The 22755-nt window shown below is 34.7% G+C and overlaps 1 protein-coding gene across 1 annotated transcript in view; it reads right to left on the bottom strand.

The window, feature by feature from the left end:
• Positions 1-7455: 7455 nt before the first annotated feature.
• Nampt (nicotinamide phosphoribosyltransferase) overlaps positions 7456-22755 on the bottom strand; it is a 37332-nt gene continuing 22032 nt past the window's right edge. Inside the window, exons 7-11 of the mRNA XM_034635668.2 lie at positions 19802-20027; positions 17632-17751; positions 13452-13592; positions 12230-12364; positions 7456-10419 (exon numbers count right to left, since the gene is read on the bottom strand). Of these exons, the coding sequence (XP_034491559.1) occupies positions 10309-10419; positions 12230-12364; positions 13452-13592; positions 17632-17751; positions 19802-20027 (733 nt within the window). The 3' untranslated portion in view covers positions 7456-10308. The remainder of the gene's footprint in view (positions 10420-12229; positions 12365-13451; positions 13593-17631; positions 17752-19801; positions 20028-22755) is intronic.

The raw sequence follows: 22755 nt of genomic DNA, 5'->3' as shown, positions 1-22755 counted from the left end.
AACTCAACTCAAAGTGGATGAAAGACCTAGGAATTAGACTAGAGACCCTGTGCTTAATAGAGGAAAAAGTAGGCCCAAATCTTCACCACATAGGATTAGGCCCTGATTTCCTTAACAAGAATCCTAAAGTGCAAGAAATAAAATTAAGAATCAATAAATGGGATGGTATCAAACTAAAAAGCTTCTTCTCAGCAAGAGAAACAATGAGGTGAAGAGAGAGCCTACACTTTGGGAGCAAATTTTTGCCATATAAATGTCAGATAGAGCACTAATCTCCAGGATATATAAAGAACCCAAAAAACTTAACACCAAAAACCAAAACCAAAAACAAACAACCCAATCAAAATAAATGGGCTAGGGAGCTGAACAGACACTTCTCAGAAGACATACAATTGATTAACAAACATATGAAAAAACATTTAACATCTCTAGTAATTAGAGAAATGCAAATCAAAACTAAGATTTCATCTCATGCCAGTCAGATGGCAGTCATCAAGAACACAAACAGCAATAAGTGTTGGTGAGGATATAGGGGAAAATGTATACTCATATATTGCTGGTGGGAGTGCAAATTGGTGCAACCACTCTGGAAAGCAGTATGAAGATTCCTTAGAAAACTTGGAATGGAACCACCATTTGACCCACTCCTTGGTCTATACCCAAAGTACTTCAAATCAACATATTGCAGTGATGCAGCCACATCAATGTTCACAGCAGCACAATTCATAATAGCCAAACTGTGGAACCAACCTAGATACCCTTCAATAGATGAATGGATAAAGAAACTGTGGTATATATACACAATGGAATATTACTCAATATTAAAAGAAATAAAATTATGGAATTTGCAGGTAAATGGATGGAGTTAGAGAATATCATGCTAAGTGAAGTTACCAATTCCAGAAAACCATAGGCCAAATGTTCTCTCTGATAAGTGGAGGCTGATCCATAATGGTGGGGGCATGGGAAAAATGGAGAAACTTTGATTGAGCAAAGGGGAGGGAGGGGTTAGGAGGGAGCATGGGGGTAGGAAAGATAATGGAATGAGATGGACATCATTATCCTAGGTATATGTATGACTGCACATATGGTGTGACGCTATATCATGTACAACCAGAGAAACGAAAAGTTGTGCTACAATTGTGTTCAATGAATTAAAATGTATTCTGCTGTCATATATACCTAATGAGAACAAATAAATTAATTAATTTTAAAAATTTAAAAAATAAAATAAAAATGACTGGGATGTAGCTCAGTCATAGAGTGCCCCAGAGTTCAATACCTAATAGTACAAAAAAATTAGAATTAATATATATATAGTTTTTTTTTAGAATAAAATAGTTTTAAAAATTGGCTAGGGAGTCTACCATAGAGTTGCTGAAGGAGTTAAGGGTAGGGTGAGGGAGTTCATTTATGTCAAGTGCTCTCGCAGAGAGTTGGTCCCTTCCAATCTTTCTTTAATAGGATATGACACAGTTAGCAAGCCAGAGAATATTTGCAGGTAAATGGATGGAGTTAGTTTCTTTTGCTCATCTGGTTATAGTTAAGAGCTCCTAAATTTGGCTTAGAAACATTTTGATTTGGGGCTTCCAGGAGAACTATGATTTTGGGAATATGAGATTGGGGTAGGTGATGCTCTACTGAGTCAGTTGAGGTTAGAGTTTTTCAACTACAGGTGACAACCATTAGTGAATCAAGAAATCAGTGTTGTGGGGTAAAACTAGCATTAAAAAACAACAACAAAACCCCAATATAGGCAATAGAACTACACAGAACAGATGCAGCAAAGTAGCATAATTGAGTGGACTACCTTGCCAGGTGAAAATGTTTCTTACTGAGGTGTGGTCAGATAAGCAAAAAGAAGCCCACAAACATTATGGTCTGGAAAACTTGAAATTTTGTTCAGGGCATTCTGACCACACTGGAAGCTCAGGCCTTGTGAAGAGGGCTGGAAGCTGCTGCTTGTGGTTTTGGAGATCTTAATGATTTAATTTGACCTTTTCTGGGTATAACAGATGGAAATGCTAGTCTGGAACTCCCCACAGATACAGATGGCAGAGGAGCACTTAAATGGTTGACTGGTTGCTACTGATCATTTTTTGGCCTTAAAAAACACTAGCATTTGTCTTGATGAAAGGAGGATGTGGGGGGTGTTGAGTAGAAGTGGGTGGAGAATACATCATGGCTTGACCATCAGTTGGGGAGGGAGCCAAGTGAGGCCTAAGTGAGAATTTTAGGTTGTGAAACTTCCTTTGCTCAACCTGAGATAGCTGAGTGTCTACTATGGGCCAGGCCCTACTTTAGGCCCTGCAATACACTTTCAAATAGGTCAGGCATTTTTCCTGTCTCACGGAGAGTAATATCCAGTGGCAGAAACAGATAAGAACTTGCCAAAGAAATAATTTTATTAAATGAGTTAAAAATCTTGCCTATCAAGATTTGAAGTGTTCCTGGGTGTAATATGGCCCTGAAATACACTTTTGAACTAATTGTGGTAAGTATACTGATTGCTTTGTTCTCTTAATTCAAAACTAGTTGAGAGGGAAAGGAATGAGGCATTTCTTTCTACACACGCGCACACACGCACACATGCGCACACAGATAAATACACATACTTACACACAATTCAGTTGCTGTTCAGTTCTGGCCTTCAATTTTTTAAGTGGGCCAGTGGCCCTTGATAGCAGAACGCTTTCTCTTCACCCCACTTTAGCAAATGGAAAAACTTACATTCCCAGAAGAGTCCTGGACACCCCACTGTGTGGCTTATGTGATCAGCACTTGTGATTTTATTAGAAATGCTGTCATTCCTTGATCATAAAAGTAATACTCACACATTGTAGAAAATATAGATAACACTGAAAAGCATATACCTAGAATTTTTAAAAATGTGTTTTTATATATATTTTTAGAGGTTGATGTACTTTTATTTTACACATTTATTTATATGTGGTGCTGAGAATCGAACACGGTGCCTCACACATGCTAGGCAAGTGCTCCACCACTGAGCTGCAACCTCAGCCCCTATACCTAGAATTTCTGTGCAAGGAAATTATTAATTGAAGCTTCATTGCAGGCTTATTATTTTGCATTATCATATATGAAGAGGAGAAGGGATTTGTTAGAACAGCTTAATAAATTTACAGTCTGAAAATGGTATGAAATATGACTTTTTCCCAGAGATAAGTCATTCTCCTCTTTGCTCTCTGTAGGAAAAATACAGTGAGTGACCTTTCTTCAGGTAAGATAGAGTGACAAGTTCTACAGACCTCATATGACTTTGGTCATCTTTGCTGTGCCTTGCTAAGCAGGAGAAAGAACACAGATGCAGGGTTAGAAAGCGGGTAACTTGGGTTATAAAGATGTAGGGGTGAGTCCTGAATGAGTGTTTGGGTAGTGGTTTACACAGAGTGGTTCTCAACCAGAGATGATAGGTGTTTAAAGATTCTCTGGTGGTGTATGCCGATGACTTACCCCCTCTCCACTGCCATTCCACTGGTGTGGGTCAGATTTTCAGGCGTAAATGAATGGCTGTTAAAGAAGTCCACAGGTTAATTCTGATTCTCTCCCTCCCTCCTCCACTGAATGATAAAAAAGATCATGCGCCTAAACCCTGATAAAAGATACAGAGACAGATGTGAAGAAACATAAAAATTAGAAGCAAGAAGCATACAAAAAATAATCCACAGCAGGCACTATTTCTCAGAATGCATCTTTCCCTGAACTGTCCTCTGACATTTCTAAATGTGGCTTCCTGTGCATCATGATCATCTGGGGTGAGACTGAGCAATCTCTTTGCCTGAGGCAATTATTATCCCCAAAGCTTGGTAAATGAAGCTACAGCCCCTCATTGGAATGCTCTGTTCCTTGTGAACACCACACTTGGTGGGCACACTGTTCTGGAGACTGATGACGTCAGAAACCTTGAGCAAACAGGTCATCTGATTGAAAGGCACATCGCTGCAGTTATTTTCAGTAAACTACTCCTTTAAAAATATTTTCAACCTTTTGCATCTTATGTTTTAGATACAACTCTTGTAAGTAGCAAATAGATTTAAAATTTTTATCTTTCAACTGGCTTTATGTGTGTAGGGATATATAGGAACGTGTCATTCTCAGTGTGCATATACAATTTGTTTAGTCTTCATTATTTGTCTCCCGTTTTTCTCATTTGTTTCTTTGAAAAAATGAGCATCTTACCTTTTCCCATTTGAAAGTAACATATTTTATTTCTCTCCTGTTAGCTCAATATACATATACAGATATTTACCACAGTCTAAAATTGATATATAACTTTAATCTCTTCCCAATAGTTTAAATGCTTTAGGTTAATTTTTTGTAGCGTACTGGGGCTTGAACCCAAGGGTAACTTATGACAGAGCCACTCCCCATCCTTTTTCATTTTTTGAGACCAGGGCCTCACTAAGTTGCTGAGGCTGTCCTCAAACTTGTGATCCTCCTGCCTCAGCCTCATATATATGAACATACATATGTATGTGTATGTATGAATAAATAAATAAATAATATAAATAAATTTCAACAGCTCTGTGTTGGCAGGTCTCCTTTTTGGGACATTGCCTTGCCTTCTGGTTTCCATTGTTGTGGTTGAGAATTCAGTGATCTTCCTTAGAGTGTAATCTCTTTTTCTCTAGCATTTAGGGTCTTTGTGATTCCTGATTTACAGTTTCACTATTATGTATCTGGGTATATGGGTTTAATTTATTTGCTTGGGATTCATTGTGCTTGAACTTTCAGATTATTGCTTCTTATTATTCGGGTTAAATCCTGAGCCCTTATTTCTTGAAATACAGCCCCTGCCCCATTTTCTCTTCCTTTTTCAAAAGCTTTCCTGAGATTGATTTTAGGCCTTTTCACTTTCATGTTGCATAACTTCATTTTTTCCATTTGCTTTGTGCTGCATTCTGCACACTTCCTTCTGATCTGTCCCCTAAGTCATCGGTTCCCTCACTGATCATTAATGTCAGTCAGTGTGTTTTATTTCCACAGATTCTTTTTTTAAAAAAAAATTTTGTAGTTGTAGATGAACAGCATGCCTTTTTTTGTTTATTTTTATGTGGTGCTGAGGATCAAACCCAGCGCCTCACACATGCAAGGCAAGCGCTCTGCCGCTGAGTTACAGCCCCAGCCCTCCACAAATTCTTAATAATCACTTTTTCAAATCTTGTCATTTAAAATATTTCCTATTCCTTGTAAATGTTTTCAAGTTTTATTTGAATTTAAAGAATGTTATTTTGTAGCATTTCAATTTCAGTGTCTAAACCCTATGTGAATCTTTTTTCCCCCTATTCTCGCTAATGGTCTTATTTCCTTGTGTGTTTACTTACTTTGGGAGCTGTTCGTATTCCTTAGGAGATTATTTTGGGAATTCTGAGACTTATGATGAAAGTATCCTTTCAAGAGAGGGTTTGCTTTAACTTCTATTAGGCACACAGGGAACCCTGCTTGTTTTGTTCATCTAAGTGCATAGGTTAGGTTTTTGTAATATGCAGGCATATGAACTTGAACTGCAAGGACCAGCTTGTGGTGATAATTTGTTAGATTTTTCTTAACTAGCCAGTGCTAGAGCAATTTTTCTTAGGGTTCCCTAAGGAACTGGAGGTAGACTTACTACTGGTTTAAGGATACCCCTTAAAGGAGTGTCTTTCTGTTTAACATGTCTAGTTAGGCCCTAAAAACTGAAGCTCAGTCCCTAGGGTTCAATTCCCAGGACAAAAAAAAAAAAATAAAAATACTTTAAAAGTGTTTATCTTAAATCTCATTCATTTAATCAATAGACATTTGAATGTCTACTCTGTGCTGATGCAGGGGACACAGATGATTGTCCCATTTTAGGGACAGTCGTGGATTATAGCAGTGCTATTGTAGAATACACTCAATGCCTATGGCATAAACACGAGGTAAGGCAGTAATGGGGAGGAGACCAGAGCTGGTATTATGAGGGGAGTTATTATTTTTTAAGAATGCAAGAAACGGGAATATATTTATTGGCCAAAGAGGAAAGACTAGAAAGGGAGGGTTTGAAGATGAGTGTTCTTCCATGCTGAGAGATCTGGTAGAACTCTTCCAGCTGTTCAGGAAGACCTGATCAGAATTAAACTTGTAGTCAATTCACTAAAAGCTTGTAAACATAGTAGCTAATCCATGTCAATAAAAAACCACAAAACATTCCCCAATTTGTAATAATATTATAGAATTAAAAAAATCAGAAAAATTGTTTTTAATTAATTATTTTTTCTAAAGAATGACCGACTTTTCTCCGGATTGAACACAAATCAATATAAACCACCTTCAGGTGGGATCTGACCTCTGAGTTCATAGAGAAAAACCAAAGAGTAAGTTTGCACCCATCCTCTTCTTCCTTCTACAACAGAAGATGCACCTCCTCCATTTAAGGGCAGTCCCCTCTCTCCAGTGTTTTGGATCCTAGTTTTCTCCTCCCTCTGGAATCCAAACCATCATAGGTCCCCTTTTGTCTTACTCTCAACAACTCCCTCTTCCCTGGGCCCTTTTCCAAGATAAAAGCAGCATCTAGAGAGGGAGAGGGACACACTATTCTCCTTCTTCCTTTTATACCCGACTCACAGTTGTGTAAGGTAGCTTCTTTCTGACATTTGCCTTCTCTACTACCTAAATTGTCTCTAAGACACCAATTATTTCCAGGTGGCTAAATCCAGTAGCTGTTTTAAATTCTTCAGTCTATTTGATCTCTCAGTAGTCATCAACGCCTGAGCTGAAAAACTCTTCCTGTGGCATTTGTGACTTTACTCCTAATTTTCCTTTCACCTCATTAGCTATTGCTCATCAGTCTCCATTTTCTGCTCATGCTCTGTCACTGAATCTTCAAGAGTTACTCATGGTTTGGTCTTTTTTTTTTTAATTGTAAATTGGCAGGTTTTTTCTGCACCAGAGAGTAAATTATTTTAGACTTTGCAGGACGTATTTTGTTTTGCAGCTACTCAACTCTGTCAGTGTAGCATGAAAGCAGCCAATGACCGAAACAAAATGAATGGCTTCTGGCTATGTTCCAATAAAAACATTTACAAAAATAGACAGTGGACTGGATTTAGCCTGTGGTCTGGCAACTCCTGCTCTACACTCTCCCCAGGAAGTCTCCTTTACTGTGCTTCTAATGAGCACCTATGCAAAGACATACCTCGAGATCTTTCAGGCCCCAATCCTTTATCTCCAATCACCTACTTACTATCTAGACTTAAAATGTTTTCCAGGTATCCCAAACCTTAATAGAGGAATTGTGCTCTTGTCTCTTAAATGTGGTATCCTCCCCCAGTGTGTTCTCCTAGTAAAAGACACCGCTATCCCTACACCTGCGTAAGGCAGAAAACAGCAATCACCCTTGACACTTCCTCCTTTTTCTTGAACTGGGGAAAAGCTAAAAAAGTCTGTAAATGGCATTACTTGAAGCACACAGTCAAATTTAACATTTCACTAATAGAGCTAAACTTTATTTCCATGTTATTACATGTTTATCTTTGATGTTGAATACATATTAGAATTGATTTAACATACAACTTGGGAGAAAATTTGACATTCTCCTCTGAATGGATTAAAAAGGAATGTAAAACTACAAAATACTTGTTTAAGTGTGAGTTCTAAATTATGGTAAACAGAACAATAAATACTTGCTAGTTTTCTCTTTCTAGTTTTCCAAGATGGATTTCATTATAAAAAATTTTCATAACAATTTATTTCAAGAAAGGAAATAAGGGACAATCATAAAAACCATTTTAAGTATAGGGTACAAATAAATTAAAGAGTCTTAACACAGAACTTCTACCTTCTAATTAAAATTATGAAATTGAGGGGGATTTGTTAATATCATTAATGTCAGCTAATGACTTAAGCCCAGGTATGTAATTTGCTTTTGTAAGAAAGAGGCTGACTTAAGGGTGACACCAAGCACAGTTCTATTTGACATTCATGTTAACCATTTGGTACTCAGAATGGGCATGGCCAAATATTAAATGCTCAGTGACAGAAATTCAGAACCAATTGATTTCAAGTGGCTCAGATAGAAGAGAATTAATCATTCCACCTCCTGCTTTATGGTTACGTACAGACAGCTTTTAGCATTGAAAGTATCAAGACAAAGCTCCTCTAGATATTTTGAGCTACTGAAATTCAAAGAACAAAGAATACTGCCTGTAGCATAATTCCAATGTTCAACATGGACAAAATTATGGTGGTTACTGAAGTTGTTAGTGATTATAAATTCAATTTCTTTTAATTCTCTATAAGCCCCTTAGGACATTTCTGAAGAAAGGTGTGTAGTGTCTCTAATACTATTAGTCTTAAGTACATTTTTAAAAAGTCATTAAAATTATTTTGTATCATGGGATTATAGAATGGAGACTCTTATTAAAGTGAATGATGCTTTTGTTTTCCCTTAGAATCAGCTGCAAAAAGCTATATTCTTTCTAATGTCACTTACAAAAGACACTGAATAAAATATAACTCACCTTTCATTAGATTGTTCTAGTGATAAAACATTTTCTCATCTAACTATTTAAGACAGATCATTTATGGCTTTTCAATTTTTAAAATTTCACACTTAATGTCATGTTGTTCAAGCTTTTCTACATCAGTCTTCTAGTATCAGAGTCTTAAATCAGAAAGGACAAAAGAGAGAAAAACTTATTATCAATTATTTAGCCTCTTTTCCTTGAAAATCAATATTTCTCTTAAAATGCAAGGCACCCTCCTTTTCTTAGGACATGGGCCAGAAAACTTTGTTAGTTTGTGTAAAGGGCCATATTACAAACATTTCAGGCTTTGTGAACCATTTGGTATCTATCACAACTACTCAGCTTCTGTGTTGTAGTGGGAAAGCTCTCCAATGATAGGGAATTCCAAAAAAGGGAGCAGTCTACTAAATTTGGCCTCTGGGACAGAGTTAGCAAATCCCTGCCTTAGAACAAACTTAAATATATGAGAGTCATTTCGAAGAAACTGGTCTCTAGTCAGATGCAATGACTAACTCAGAACTCAGTGGTTAATCACTCTGAAAATTTTCATGTTGACACTTTGAATTTAGCCAACTCTGCATTTACTAACACTCAGGTCATCTGCTTTTCATTGGGGATAATTTAGCTTCATTTAAGAGCTTGTTTGAGTATTAGTTACTGAGGATTTAGTTTAAAATTAATAATGATGTCCATATAATTTAATATCCAATTTAATTTTTTAAAACCTTAATAGACTAAAAAAGTTTAAAATAAGTATACTCACTATCCATTCCAGTGATTCATTTAAGACATACCAACTATAGAATATGAAAAATAAATTCAGAAGTGTAATTACTTTAAAATACACTACTTCCACTTCTGTCAATATTTTACATTTATGTATATATTCTATAGTGGAAGCAGAAATTCTCTCTAAAAACATTATCTCCTTAAAATCTTGAGATGCTTATTAGAGCCACAGGCAATATCTGACATACAAAATTGCAGTACAGGCCTTTCAAATTTGGCATTTCACTGGTACAATACAATGAATAGGTATATATCTGTACAGTGCCTAGACATTCTAGTAAAAGCCATTATTTTCTTTAATGTAGAATGATTAATTCATATTCTACAAGGGGCAGTGAGGTTAGTAATTCTATAGGGTATGTCCTGACATAATTTTCAAATTGTATAATAACACAAACAACTTTGTTAAGGCCATGTTTTATTTGCTGATTAATGGACAAAAGGCAATGTAATTTGTTTTCAAGTATTTTCTTGAAAGTCTGTGCTCATAAAAATCATGAAAAGTTGGAAAGACTGTTAAATCACTGAAACTTTAAATATATCTTACACAATCTTGTTTGTACAAAAATACAAGTTAAATATAAACATAAAGCAATCATGATAATTTTATGCAAATCTGTTTTATGTGATCTTTAGTTATATATAAAAGTCTCGGTTCTGTTATTTGTGAAAAGATCAATATCAGATTGAGTTACTATCTATTGGCAAAGGGCCCTAAAAAGCTTACTTTAGCAGTAATCTTTTACATGGTTATGTGCATTTCCTAATTTGAGATCACCTAAACACTGGAAAAAGAAAAAAAAAAAAAGAAGAAGAAAAAAAGGGCAGTATGTCCATAAACCAACAAATAATTTGGCTATAATGTATCATAAAACACAAAGAAACCCCACACATCTGTACAATAAACATTATGTATTACACACATACAGGTGTATACATGCATGCACGCATGTATACACACACACACACACACACACACACGCGCGTACACGCACACACCCAATCGTAAAACAGCCTAATGAGGTGCGGCTTCCAGTTCAATATTCAGCTGTGCATTTTTTCTTACTTCATCAAATGAATAGCTTTTTGTCACCTTCCCGTTCTTGAATACAGTATGGAGAAGATCCTGCAGAAATTAAGTTTAATGATTTTATTAATGAGACCATATTGTAAAATACTTGAATCATGCTGTGATGAATTTATCTAGATACACAGAGATATTGATGGTGTTCAAATTACAATTTAAAGATTGCTACGATGTTACATTCTTAAGCCAGTTTTCTTAAAAGGAAAACCAAAAAAACCTGGTTCATCAATTTTTTTTTTCTTCTGGCACATGAGTCTGGCTGCCTAGAAGAACCATGACTGTCACTGATAATCATTACTGACAGTGTATAAAGAAAGCCTGATACTACCAAACCCTTCTCTTGTTCCTGCCCAACCAACAGACTCAAAACTAGCAATCCAGAAGTTTAATAAATTGATTAGTCACTGAATTCTGGCCTGAAAACAATAAAAATCAAACCCGAAGCAAAAACGACAAAAATCAGGTGTATATATATATATGTTTTTATCTCATGTGTAGATGACTGAGTTTAAGACTCTTAGGTACTCTCAAGACACTGACAAATGCATTCACTGGACACAGACCCTGGTGAAAATGATGACTAAATTCATTCGGGTCTGATAAAGCCATTCCTGCCTAAGGAGTTATCTCTCTCTAATCTGAATTTTCCCATCTAGCCTGAAGGTACAGGATATTATATAGTAACTTTCAAATTATACTGCTCTAGCTATAGCATTTTCTTTCATAAATTTAAATAGAACCTATCAGGGAATGCTGATTCCTATTCATTAAAAATGCATGGATGATTATAAATAGGTAAAAACTTCAGATGTTCTAGTGCCATCATTCATACACTCATGGTTTTACTTAGGCTAAGTTACAAGTGACTAGTTCATCTGGACAGACTAATTAAGCAAAATCTTGGTTGCTATAAAACCCAAAGAATTGACTATAGGCTATATATAAAGGAATCAAATTCTAAGTTTGATATACAAATCTGTATTTTTTTTCCTTAAAGTTATTTCATAGTTCTGGCTTAAAACCTATAAAAATATAATAAAAGAATCATGTGATAAGCAGCAAATTTGACACAATATAAAGAATCATAGCAGTAGTGCATTTATATTTAGTATCAACTATTCTGAGAATATGAATATTCACAAGTAGTTTCCTTCTAAAAATGAGGTTTTAAAAAATCTAGTGGCTTAAAACCCAGAACATTTATAACTTTGCAGTACACAAATATAAATGTACTTTTGTATGCTAAAAGCCATCAGATCAGATCATGTAGACTACTTTAGCACATTATAAAATTTTCCCATTTGGTGAACGGGAGTCAGAAAACTATCAGAAAACTTGGTTTAAGGAGTCACCATTTATTAGCTATGTAGTCTGAATCAACCTACTGCTTTCACATTTTACCCTACTAAGGTAACACAGCTTGCCTTTTTCAGCTCCTACAGTTGCTATGTGAGTTGAGTCAGACTAAAGAAAATCATCTGAGCTGGATACTATTAAGTTTAAAAAACAAAAATTACTTTAAAAAACATTTTAAAATTTGAATAGCCCCTCCATTATCTATTAAAATTACCAACACTTCACTATAATGCAAATAGCTTTGACAAGTCTAAGAATAGCATCCTTTTAAGTATTATTCAGAAATGATTCACTGTTGACAGTAGGATTAAGACCAAATAAACACAAGCTTGTTAAAGGTTATCAATCACTACCATGATGCTGGCCACTACGTGAAAAAACTCAATTACTTAAATGTCACAGACTGCTGTGAAAACAGTTTTAACAAAAATTAATCTTATTAATTTGGAGAGCCAATCAACTAATGTTAAAAAAAATCAGTACAGATACATACGTGACCATATTCCTCAAGATCTCCTTTTCCTTCCTCAAGTGTAACAAAATTCCCTGCTGGTGTCCTATGTAAAGATAATCGGCCCTTTTTGGACCTTTTGTTGGGATCAGCAACTGGGTCCTTGAAGACATTAATCTGCAGTACACATTAAGAAAACGAAGACTAATCAGAAATGTCTATCAAACTTTCACTTAAGACAGTGCTTGTTAGTGTGTTCTGAAGGATAGTCATCTGTTAGGAAAAAAGGCATGAAAAGAGTCCAAATCTAATATATCTTTTCTTACCACTAGAAAGAATAACAGTTAATATACCTTTGAGAATTCTTAACATGTGACCCTTATATTACAAATCATTTTTAAACTGATGCTAAATATAGCATACACATGCTATTGAAAAATATTCAACCATGTCACCCCCACCCCAAACACACACACACACACACACACACACACACACACACACACACACATTTATGTACTCTATTTGTAAGTTCTTCGGAGAATGATCTAGGATATTACCAAGGTAAAGGCTTTCCTACTTTATAACCTTCCCCTTGTTGCTTTTTGCGTTACCTGGTTAATGGCAAAAACAAAAATATTAGAACAGAGTGTTTGTTTTGTGATGAGAAAGACAGGAGGCAAAATATAATAGATGTAAACAGCAATGTCAGTAGAATGAGAAGCAACAGATAAGCCAACCCCAAAAACCCTGATGGAAAGGAGTACACAGGGAACCAACTCAGGTCTTCTTCAGAGTTTTTAGCTTTCCCAACCCATTGCTCCACAGACTCCCCAGCCCTCAAGAAGCTATGGAATACTAGGGAGATGATTGTTCAGTTGTTGGCTACCAAACATGATTATATCAAAACCAGAATCTCCTAAAAGGGTGCTGACAGTGAATACATACTTGCTTATCCTTAATATATTGTGGCCAGATTAGCTGACATTCCCAAATATAGTCAAATTCTTGATCCAAAAGTATATAGTAAAGCAGAGAGAAATGACTGATCTGCATTTTCTCTTAAACAATCTTACGTTATTGTTCCTTCTTTTTCCAAGTCTCTTTTGTTCTCCTTTGTCATGTTATTACCTAATGTTAGTACCTGACAATATATTAAAAGTTCAGGAACATATATCCTTTTGGACTATTACATTCAAAAACTGTTCTCTGCCTAGCTACATTAAAAAGGTGATAACAAAGGAATAAAAGTTGAAGAACATACCCCAAGGCCATTAGTTACAACATAGCTACACTTGAAGGAACAATTCAAGAGATCTCTTGTTAACTTCTGTAGCAAAGCTCCACCAGAACCAAAGGAAACATTTTCAATACTCCACTTTTTTTGTTTCATGCCTTCTACGATCTAGAAGATTAAAAACAAACAAATAAAAACCTAAGCAATTTAGAAGATATTATTTCCAAAGAACAATGTTAATGAATGAAGCATCCTAGAACAGTTTTGAAAATCAACAATTAGGTAAGAATAAGGTCTAGATAGTTATTTTACACATCCTCTTTAAAGACCTGCCTGCCCCCCTCCCCCAAAGGCTGCCTAAGATGAATATGAGCTGATGGGGGGGGGGGGGATGGGGATGGATTTCATTTACAGTTTGTGAATCTGTGTTGTTGCTGTCATTGTGGGGGTGAGAAAACTGGCTATAAATATCTTCAGTTAACCAAATGATCATCTCTCACCCACCTCAAGTTATTTGCCTAGATGCCAGCCACAAAAGCCCTGGTACCAAACATTTGTCTCAAATTACTGGACTCTGGGAATGACTCTAATCATCACAACACATTGTGTTACTGAATGTCAATAGCTACTGGTGGTAAAAGAGTACTCTCCTACACAAACAGTTGTGATATCAACAGAATAATTCACCCTGGCTGGAGCTCCAGTGTCATAAACAAAATTATGAACTGATGCTATAGGTATTAAGATACATTATTGGATCATTTTGGGGAGAATGATTATCTATTTAGCTAGAGAGACCTGCATGACATTCAGTTCTGGTGGTTAAAACAGTTCTTTTAAGGGACAAATAAATTTAAAATTGCATTAAAAATTTGTTTCTTGTTAATATCATCTCTTCTGAATAGGGTTTATTTACATAGCATCTGCCCTCTTTAACAAATCCCATCACTTTTATAATAGAAGGCAGCAAGTGAAATTTAGTAACCAAATGAAATTTAGTAACCATTCCTTTAATCTCATGAAAATAGCCAAAGTTGTAGTAAATTGAAGGGTTAGTTCTGTTTTATTTAAAAAGAACTTTCAAAAGTGATCAGAAAGCCAGAAGCAAGTTTAATAGCTTTATGCGGATTATTAAAACAAATCTACCACATTCCCCTGAATTATCAAGTCTGAAATTGACTTTGTTTGTTTTTGACTTTGCAAAGGTAAGACCAAAAATAACCCAAGCACACCTTTAACAAACCCACATTAAGAAATGAAACTTCATTTAAAAATTCCAACCCATCTAAATTCTCCTCTTTTTATGTACTAGAAGAATATAGTTTTCAATTAGAAGAATCAAGATGGAAATATACACAATTTAAAGTGATTCTTTAGGCTGTGCACAAATCCAATCTCGTTGTCTTTATTATTGTATACAAACCCAAAAAAGTACTTAAGCCCCTGAATTCATATTTATTTTTCACTGAGATGGCTATGAACAAAGAGAATTTTAGTATGGGAGAAATGCAAAGAGTAGAGCAGAAAGTGGGAGGAAAAGAAAAGGAAACAGGCAGATAAAGGGTAAAACGGTTTTAGTAAAATACGGAGAAAAAATAGTTTCAGATCTGTCCCCTGATTTTACATGTGTTCCAGAAGCACAATGATGAGGAAATGACAAAAAATAGTATCATCTAATATCACTATATTTCAGGTCAAGTTTCTTCACCAAAAGTTATAAAAATTAAATGATTTGGTGCTAAAGTTAATTTTTCTGTTAATGTGAAATTATAACTGGGGAAAAATTACTATTTGAACAGATTTACACAAACAGGAAACCTGATCAGAAATGAATTGACAAGATACCACTCTTAAGGTACTAATCTTTTGTTGAATATATTTTCTTATTTCATATACAAGATATCTAAAGTCATTATGCCATTAGGATTTAATTATTTTTTTCTCATCATGACCATGCAGCTGAATCATGTGTTACAATGTGCAAGTGCTTTTGCAATATTTTATGTGTATATGTTTGAAATATATTATATATATATTTTTTATATAACTAAAAAATAATTTGTTCATAAGTTTACATAAAATCAATGTTTTCTATTAAGTCTCTGAACCAAAATTGTAAGGCTTGGAAATTACAATGAATATAGAGAAACGAGTTCCAAAAGAAGAATAATAGGATAGCTAATGGGGAACAAAGAAAAAAATGTTGACCTATGCATAAAATAATAAGATATCATGAGCCTGGGAAGGAAAATGTTTAAAATATGTTAACTTCAGAAAAATATTCCTCTTGGCAACTTCAGAATTCAATACTATTTTAATATCATTAGTGAACCACTCCAATGGAGAGATTCAATGACACCAAGTCGAGAATGAATCCCTAACTGAAACCAACAGAGAAGATGAGTATTTAGTATTCTGGCCAATACAAAAGAGATTTTGCCTCTTTTCCTAAATAAGCAGATTCATTTTGGCACACAGTGGAACACAGGGGGCTGGATGACACAAGAGTAAATAGCAAAGTCTCAGAGTGAGGCAGACGGTCAAGAAGAGAAAGGAGTTGTTTCAAATAAAGCAGATTTTTCATTTGTCAAAATTCAGGTATCTAATTCAGCATATGTACAAAGCAAAACTGCTAGATGAATTCCTGCTTCTAAAAACAGGAAACACCTCCAATATGAAGAAATCAAGTATTATTTTTTAGGTTACGCCACAAGCCAAGTTTCTTTATTTTTCTTATATCCCATGAATACTTTTGTATTGACATAAATCTACTCAATTCTAACTGTTCAGTTTAAGGTTTCAACAATGTCAGAGTATCTCAGTATTCTTGTTCATCTAGTTAAAAAATAAGAAAGTTTTTAAACTGATTCTCTAATTTGTTTAAAAAACAAGGGGGAAAAAGAAATGGGAAAGCCAAAAAGCTTTGATTTTTAGAGGGAAGTTCAAGGTATCCTGATTACAAAACCCAGCTTAAACAGATGACTATCAGAAGGATGAGGGGGAGGCGTAGGCAATGGGAAGAGCCCCTAGCTAACAGATTTTTGAAATGGGTTACAGAACATTGCCCATGTTCCTTCACTGGAAGGGGGAAAAGCATGTGTGAAGGTACTTGCTAGGGTGTCTCCAAGGCAGGTATGATTAATAGTACTTAACTGCCACTGGGACAAGTAACTGTCAGTTCAAATGAAGGAAGGGGACAACAGTAATTAAATGTGTTGGTGGAGATCTCTATATTCAAAGTTTTCCACTGCAGACTTTCTTGTACATCTCCATCTTTTCACATAAAAACTTCTAATGTCTTAACGCTCAATGTCTTAGGAAAGCTGAGGGAGTTCCTACCTTTTTTGAGCAATTTTGGGAGAGGTGGTGGAAGAAACTTCATTTCTGTTATTGTGAGGAAGATCAATTAGACTCCTCACTTTGGAACTCTTAATACACACCTCCACAGAAATACAGTTTGTTAAACATCACAGCTCTAATTTTTCAAATTAATCTTTGGAAAACTTTATAATTCACATTCTGACCCTATTCTATCCACACCAAACTCTTTTAAACAGAAAAATCCTCCAATAACTTATGCTACACATCGTATACCACCCAAGACTGGAAGAAATCAAAATGTCAGATTTATGGTAGTATACAGTCCACATTATGTTCTTAGTGAGAGCCTTAATTTTTATGGAGTACTAGGGTATTAGTTTAAATTATAGCTCCTAAGCTTATTTAATGAAACGAAGAGGCAAAAGTTAAGTAACACAATAGTTGGCTGCATTTAATAATAACAGTGATGATAATCAATCCTTAATTTAGAAGAGATGACAAACCATTTCATAATTTCTGAAAAAAAGCACCTATTAATATCATTTAAGTTTTATATTGTTAAGGAAGGAGCAGCTCCCTTCTATGAAAACCAGACTTTATGAAAACAATCAAAAACTTTTGTTTTATACTACAAGGAATATTCCCGGACTGACAGTGATAAAGTCTTTTGAATCACTATCCAGGGTGGCCAATGAGGACTAGAAGAGTACGTACGCTTTGACTGGTATTTCTATATTTTAAGCTACTGTTACTCCTAAACTTTAGGAAATGCACAGAAAAGACATATACCACCATAAACACTTAAATAAGACTTACAATTATATTTAAATTAACATGTTTATCAAACAAAGTTTAATTATAAGGATTTCCTTATTGGAACACCTACCTCTTGTAAGGTGTTAATATCTACTCCATCCCCTTGGATAACTCTAAGATAAGGTGGCAGCAACTTGTAGCCCTTTGAGTTCTCAGTAACAGGAAACTTCTTACCTAAAATATCCAAAACCTGTATGAAAAAACACATGCAACAAAAATAACTGAAACTGAAAAAAAGTATAAAAACTTTTCAAAGTTAAAATGATTTTACTTTGTTAGACAATCTTGAGAATATAAAAATTAATTCAACTTCTTAAAAAGTTTATAAAGATTTATAAAATTTGATCCCAATTTCTTTTAATCACATTAGAAAGAGGTATGTTATTTCCATCATAAAGTGTTTAAAACAGTCTTTTTCCTTTATATCTTTTCAAATTACAAAGATTCAAGGAAGAAAATCCTTATTATTAGATTAAAACAAATATTTTAAAGAAGCATGTAAAGCATGATTCAACAAACTCATGATTATACATTTGATTCAGCCCTTGTCCTCCATACTATGCTAAGATGTTAGAAAGAATGAATACATACTCCCATTATTTGGCTAGGCAATGCAAGCACTTGGCTCTTTTCTGTGAATTTTTGAAATCATATACCAATGAGAGTAGAGACATATATATTATATTTTATTCTGCTTGTGTACAAGTTTTGTTTGGCTTAATTTTGTTTGATGTAACTCAAATATAAATCCATTTGAATTACAAAGTTCAAAGAAATTGTGATAGATAAAGTTGGAAATGAAGCATATAAATGCATAGTTTCTCTCAGGTTCTCCTTTCCTCTATTAAAGTCAAATCGCATAATATAGGCAAACCATCCTACTCATTCATTAACTATTCAAAGTTTTGTAGCAGTTGAAATACTTAAAAACAGATTAAAAATTTCTTGGAAAACTTGGTCAGGGATAGAAAATACATACAAGGCAGCCCTCCCATCCCTTCTTTTTCTTAAATGAACTGATTTAAATATCCTGATAATGAGAAAATTCCAAATAGATAACTTTGTGTGTGTGTGTGTGTGTGTCTCTCTCTCCCAGGGATCGAACTCAGGGGTACTCGATCACTGAGCCACATCCCCAGCCCTATTTTATATTTTATTTAGAAACAGGGTCTCACTGAGTTGCTTAGTGCCTTGCTTTCTGGATTTGAACTCATGATCCTCCTGCCTCAGCCTCCTGAGCTGCTGGGATTAGAGGCACACATCACCTCGCCCAGCTCAATCTGTTCTTATAACTAGCTGTGTACATTTTTACTATGTAATAAAAAGGTCAAGCCCCATTTGGCTTGCTAAAACCAAATATTTCAGGCTAAGACAAGACTTTCAGAGTGGCTTATCATTTAATAGAAAAAGGCCTCCTTGTAGCTAAGTCCCCTCTTCACAAGGGGTAATTTATCATATGTTCATTAGCTGAGGAAGTGGGAAAGTAGGAAAGCTGCAGTCAAAAGACCTATAGTGGATCCTTGCTCCTTATTTTTCATGTTGTGTGACCTTGAGCAAGTCACTTTAACTCTAAGCCTCTGTTTCTTCTTTTATAACAGAGAAAATAATGTTTATTATAGGGCTTTTGATGAGATTAAATGACACATCTTAATGTAAGGCACCTATCTCCTACAATATTTTTCTAGTAGGAGGCATTTATTAATCCTGCTCTTATTAGTGCTTTTTGAAAGCAATCAAATCCTAAACACTGGAAGAAAAAAAAAAAGCAATATCGCTACATTATCAGCAGTATTGCAAAAGAATTACTACTGGAAAAGTAATTTTAAATCATATTTATTCCACATCACCCTGCACATATTTCTCACAACAACTTCAAAGGTAAAACAATGATTTGTGATAAAACAAAGAAACCATACACTTGGTGCCCAAAATACAGGATTACAATGGTAATGCCATTAACTGAATTTGAAGGTACACAGGAAAGAAATGATCAATTCAGCAGTAACTACTTGTTAGTATAAAAGTAACCCATAACTCTTGTATCCTTTCTCTGTTATTATTGTGTGACCTTGGGCAAATCTATTACTCTCTCTGGGCTGTAATTCTTAAAAAAAAAAAAAAAAAAAAAAAAAGGAGACTGATCCGTAAAGCTCTGAAATGATGTGTGTATAAATTAAAAGTAGTGTTGATGCAGTTGGTCTACAGGCATTTTAATGATCAAGTTACATATTAAAATTTACCTTTAATACAGTGTCAAGAGGATTTCCAGAATCAGGTCTGATTATTAGTGGTGCCTCTGTACTTCTTGATACTATTAAATGTCTTAGATCTTCACCCCATATTTTTTCACACGCATTATAAATGTCATAGCTATCGCTGACCACAGATACAGGCACTGATGAAAACTGTGTTACTATATGTTCAAAAGCATCTTTTTCATGGTCTTTCCCCCAAGCTGTTATGGTACTAGAAAACAAAATGAAAATACAGATTTACTTAGCAACACATTATCTACTCCTGAAGCACCATTAACCATATCTTATGTTTACTATCTACATCAACAACACCACAGAGAAGGTGAGGGATTTAATTTATGAATGCATGTCATAAGGTAAATGTAATATTTGGGACAGATTTTCTCTTGGCCAATTTGTTTTCAGCAATTTCAAGTAACCTTATTTGGTTTTAGTAGTTATTAAGTTACTGGCTCTTAAGTCATATTCAACCAAATTAAAAACTTTTTGTTGTTGTTGTTTTTTTGGGGGGGGGGCTTGTTGGTATTCCTCAATCTATTCTTTAAAATCAATAAGCTAAGAAGTCCTTGCTAAATGTCCTCCATACTTTATGCCAAGATATTACAAAGAATGAATACATACTCCCATTATTTTGCTAGGCAATGCAAGCACTTGGCCCTCTTCCATGAAGTTTTGAAACTACCAATGATAGTAGGAACATTTTTTTTAACTTTTCAAAATCTTATATTTAGAGGCACTTATTCTGTAAGTTTCATACATACAGTCAACTAACTGTTGTATCTTCAAATGGGCAGTTAACAGGCAGTCATTTATTTCGCTTACAGATTATCTATTACTAATTAATACATGCCCAAGGAACAAGAATTTTAATGTTTATTTGGGGCAAAACATAATTAGGATGGGAAATAAAGTATGAGAGTTTCATACTATTGGGCAAGAATGACTAGCATGATTTTTTTTTGCAATTTCCTCAGTAATGGTTTTTATTGAATAGATTTAATAACTCATATATAATTATAAACATTTGATGCTTAATATATAATTTTAAGAATTCTTAAACTGAATTTAGTAATGAATTTGAAAATATTATTTCCAGTTTCTTATGTCAAATTTTTTTTTTTCTTTCTAATTTTCTAGTCTTGGTGACTCTCCCTGTTCTCTCTCTTTTTTTTAATCTGTTCTCTTCTGTGAAATAATACAAAGTGTGAAAGCTTATTCATTATACAGCCCATATAAGTATAAATTTGCCTTAAAACTGTTTAAAGAGCTATACTAATTTAAATTTGCAATTGCCATTTTATATAATTCTTTTTCTAAAGGACTGGAAATTAGCATTTTTTTCACATACTGTTAGTAGTAAGCTGGGAGTAGCTGAGTGCAGGCCCATGTCAGGACTATAAAGACCTAGCTACCCAGAGACTAGTCTTGTCTGAAGTTAATTAAGGGCTCATTTATATAAAAATTATTTAATAGTGAACACTCTCAGAAACTACAGAGGCTGTCAGTTGCTATGATGTTAGCTGTCTACTTCATGCAAGCAACTGAAGGCTAAAGAGAAAAGTAAGATATTCAGAATGCTACTGTCCTCTTTCTGAGAGAATTCAGCTCACTAAACACCAACTCTAATGAATTTTTACAATGTAAGAATAAACCTGCAGTTAGAGGTCATTGCTTATTCAGATACTGTTCTCCAAAGTTATATCAATACAGTCATCTAACTCTGCTACTAATGTTGTGTACCATGTCTAACAAACAACTGACTTTTAGTCCTCATGTTACTTGCTTTCTCCATGGTACGTGAACATCCCAGAAGCACTCTTTCCCCTGACTTCAATAATATCTCTCACATTTAATTTTTTCCCATTTCTATGATTCCTTTTTAATTTCTCCCAGATATTGTGTTCCCCTTCCACTTGACCTGTCAAATGTTAGTACTTTCCAAGGTTCTGACTCGGGCGCTTGTGTTCCTCTGCAATATCTCCCTGTATCAAACTCTCAAAGGGTTAAAAAATAACCTAGTGTTGAGGGTTTCCAAAACTTGTACAGTAGTCCATGCTTTTCTCCTGGCTCCAGATCTACTTTGTTAGGTAGGAGGTTGAGTATCTTCATCTCATCACCCCAGATGTGTCTAATGGCTCCCTCTGCACAAATCCTTCATTATACCTCCTCTTCTAAAGTCAGTACTTCTCTGTGGAGATTGTAAATATTTGCTGTTTGTTTCATGAATTCTACCCATCCTATTACCCCAAATTTCATGCATCAAATTAAAATCAACCCTTTTTCCAAAGTTGACAGGGAAAAGTCATGTGACTGAATTATTTCTATGTCTGGATTCTCATACTCTCTAAGAAAATATATTATAATGATAATAGTAATGCTGAGTTCTCTTAAGGTTATTTTGATGTATTTACTTTTGATGAACTTCTGATGCTAGAGATACAATATCTTAGTTTCTTCCTTTTGTTTGGTTGGATGAAGGTAACAAAGAACAGAGAGATAAATGACTTGCCCAAGGCCACCCACTGTCAGCTGTAAGGTCACGCAAGGTTACCAACTTTCAGTCCAGTGCTCTTTTTACTGTACTATGTTGTTTAAAAGATATTTCTATTTAAGAATAGCTGAACTATTCCTACATATCAAGAAGTCAAATACAGTAAGCATTACAGGACCATAATATAGAACTGGATTTTCACTCTGTGCTCATTACAGTGTCCATTTCACTTTAACACAAATGCCCCAAAGTAGATATTATATTTATTTTCAGATCTATGGTATATTTATGATGTTATTACTATGAAAACAAAATCACCAGCGAAGAGTCTATTATATGATTACTACATTAAAATTTTAAAAGATGTATGCACATGTAAGTTCAAATAAAAATATTCTAACCTGCTGCGTGTGGTGGCATACGCCTGTAATTCCAGCAGCTCTGAAGG

Source organism: Marmota flaviventris, chromosome 1, assembly GCF_047511675.1.
Source record: "Marmota flaviventris isolate mMarFla1 chromosome 1, mMarFla1.hap1, whole genome shotgun sequence".
Classification (NCBI taxonomy): Eukaryota; Metazoa; Chordata; class Mammalia; order Rodentia; family Sciuridae; genus Marmota; species Marmota flaviventris.
This window is presented reverse-complemented; position numbering and strand designations above follow the sequence as displayed.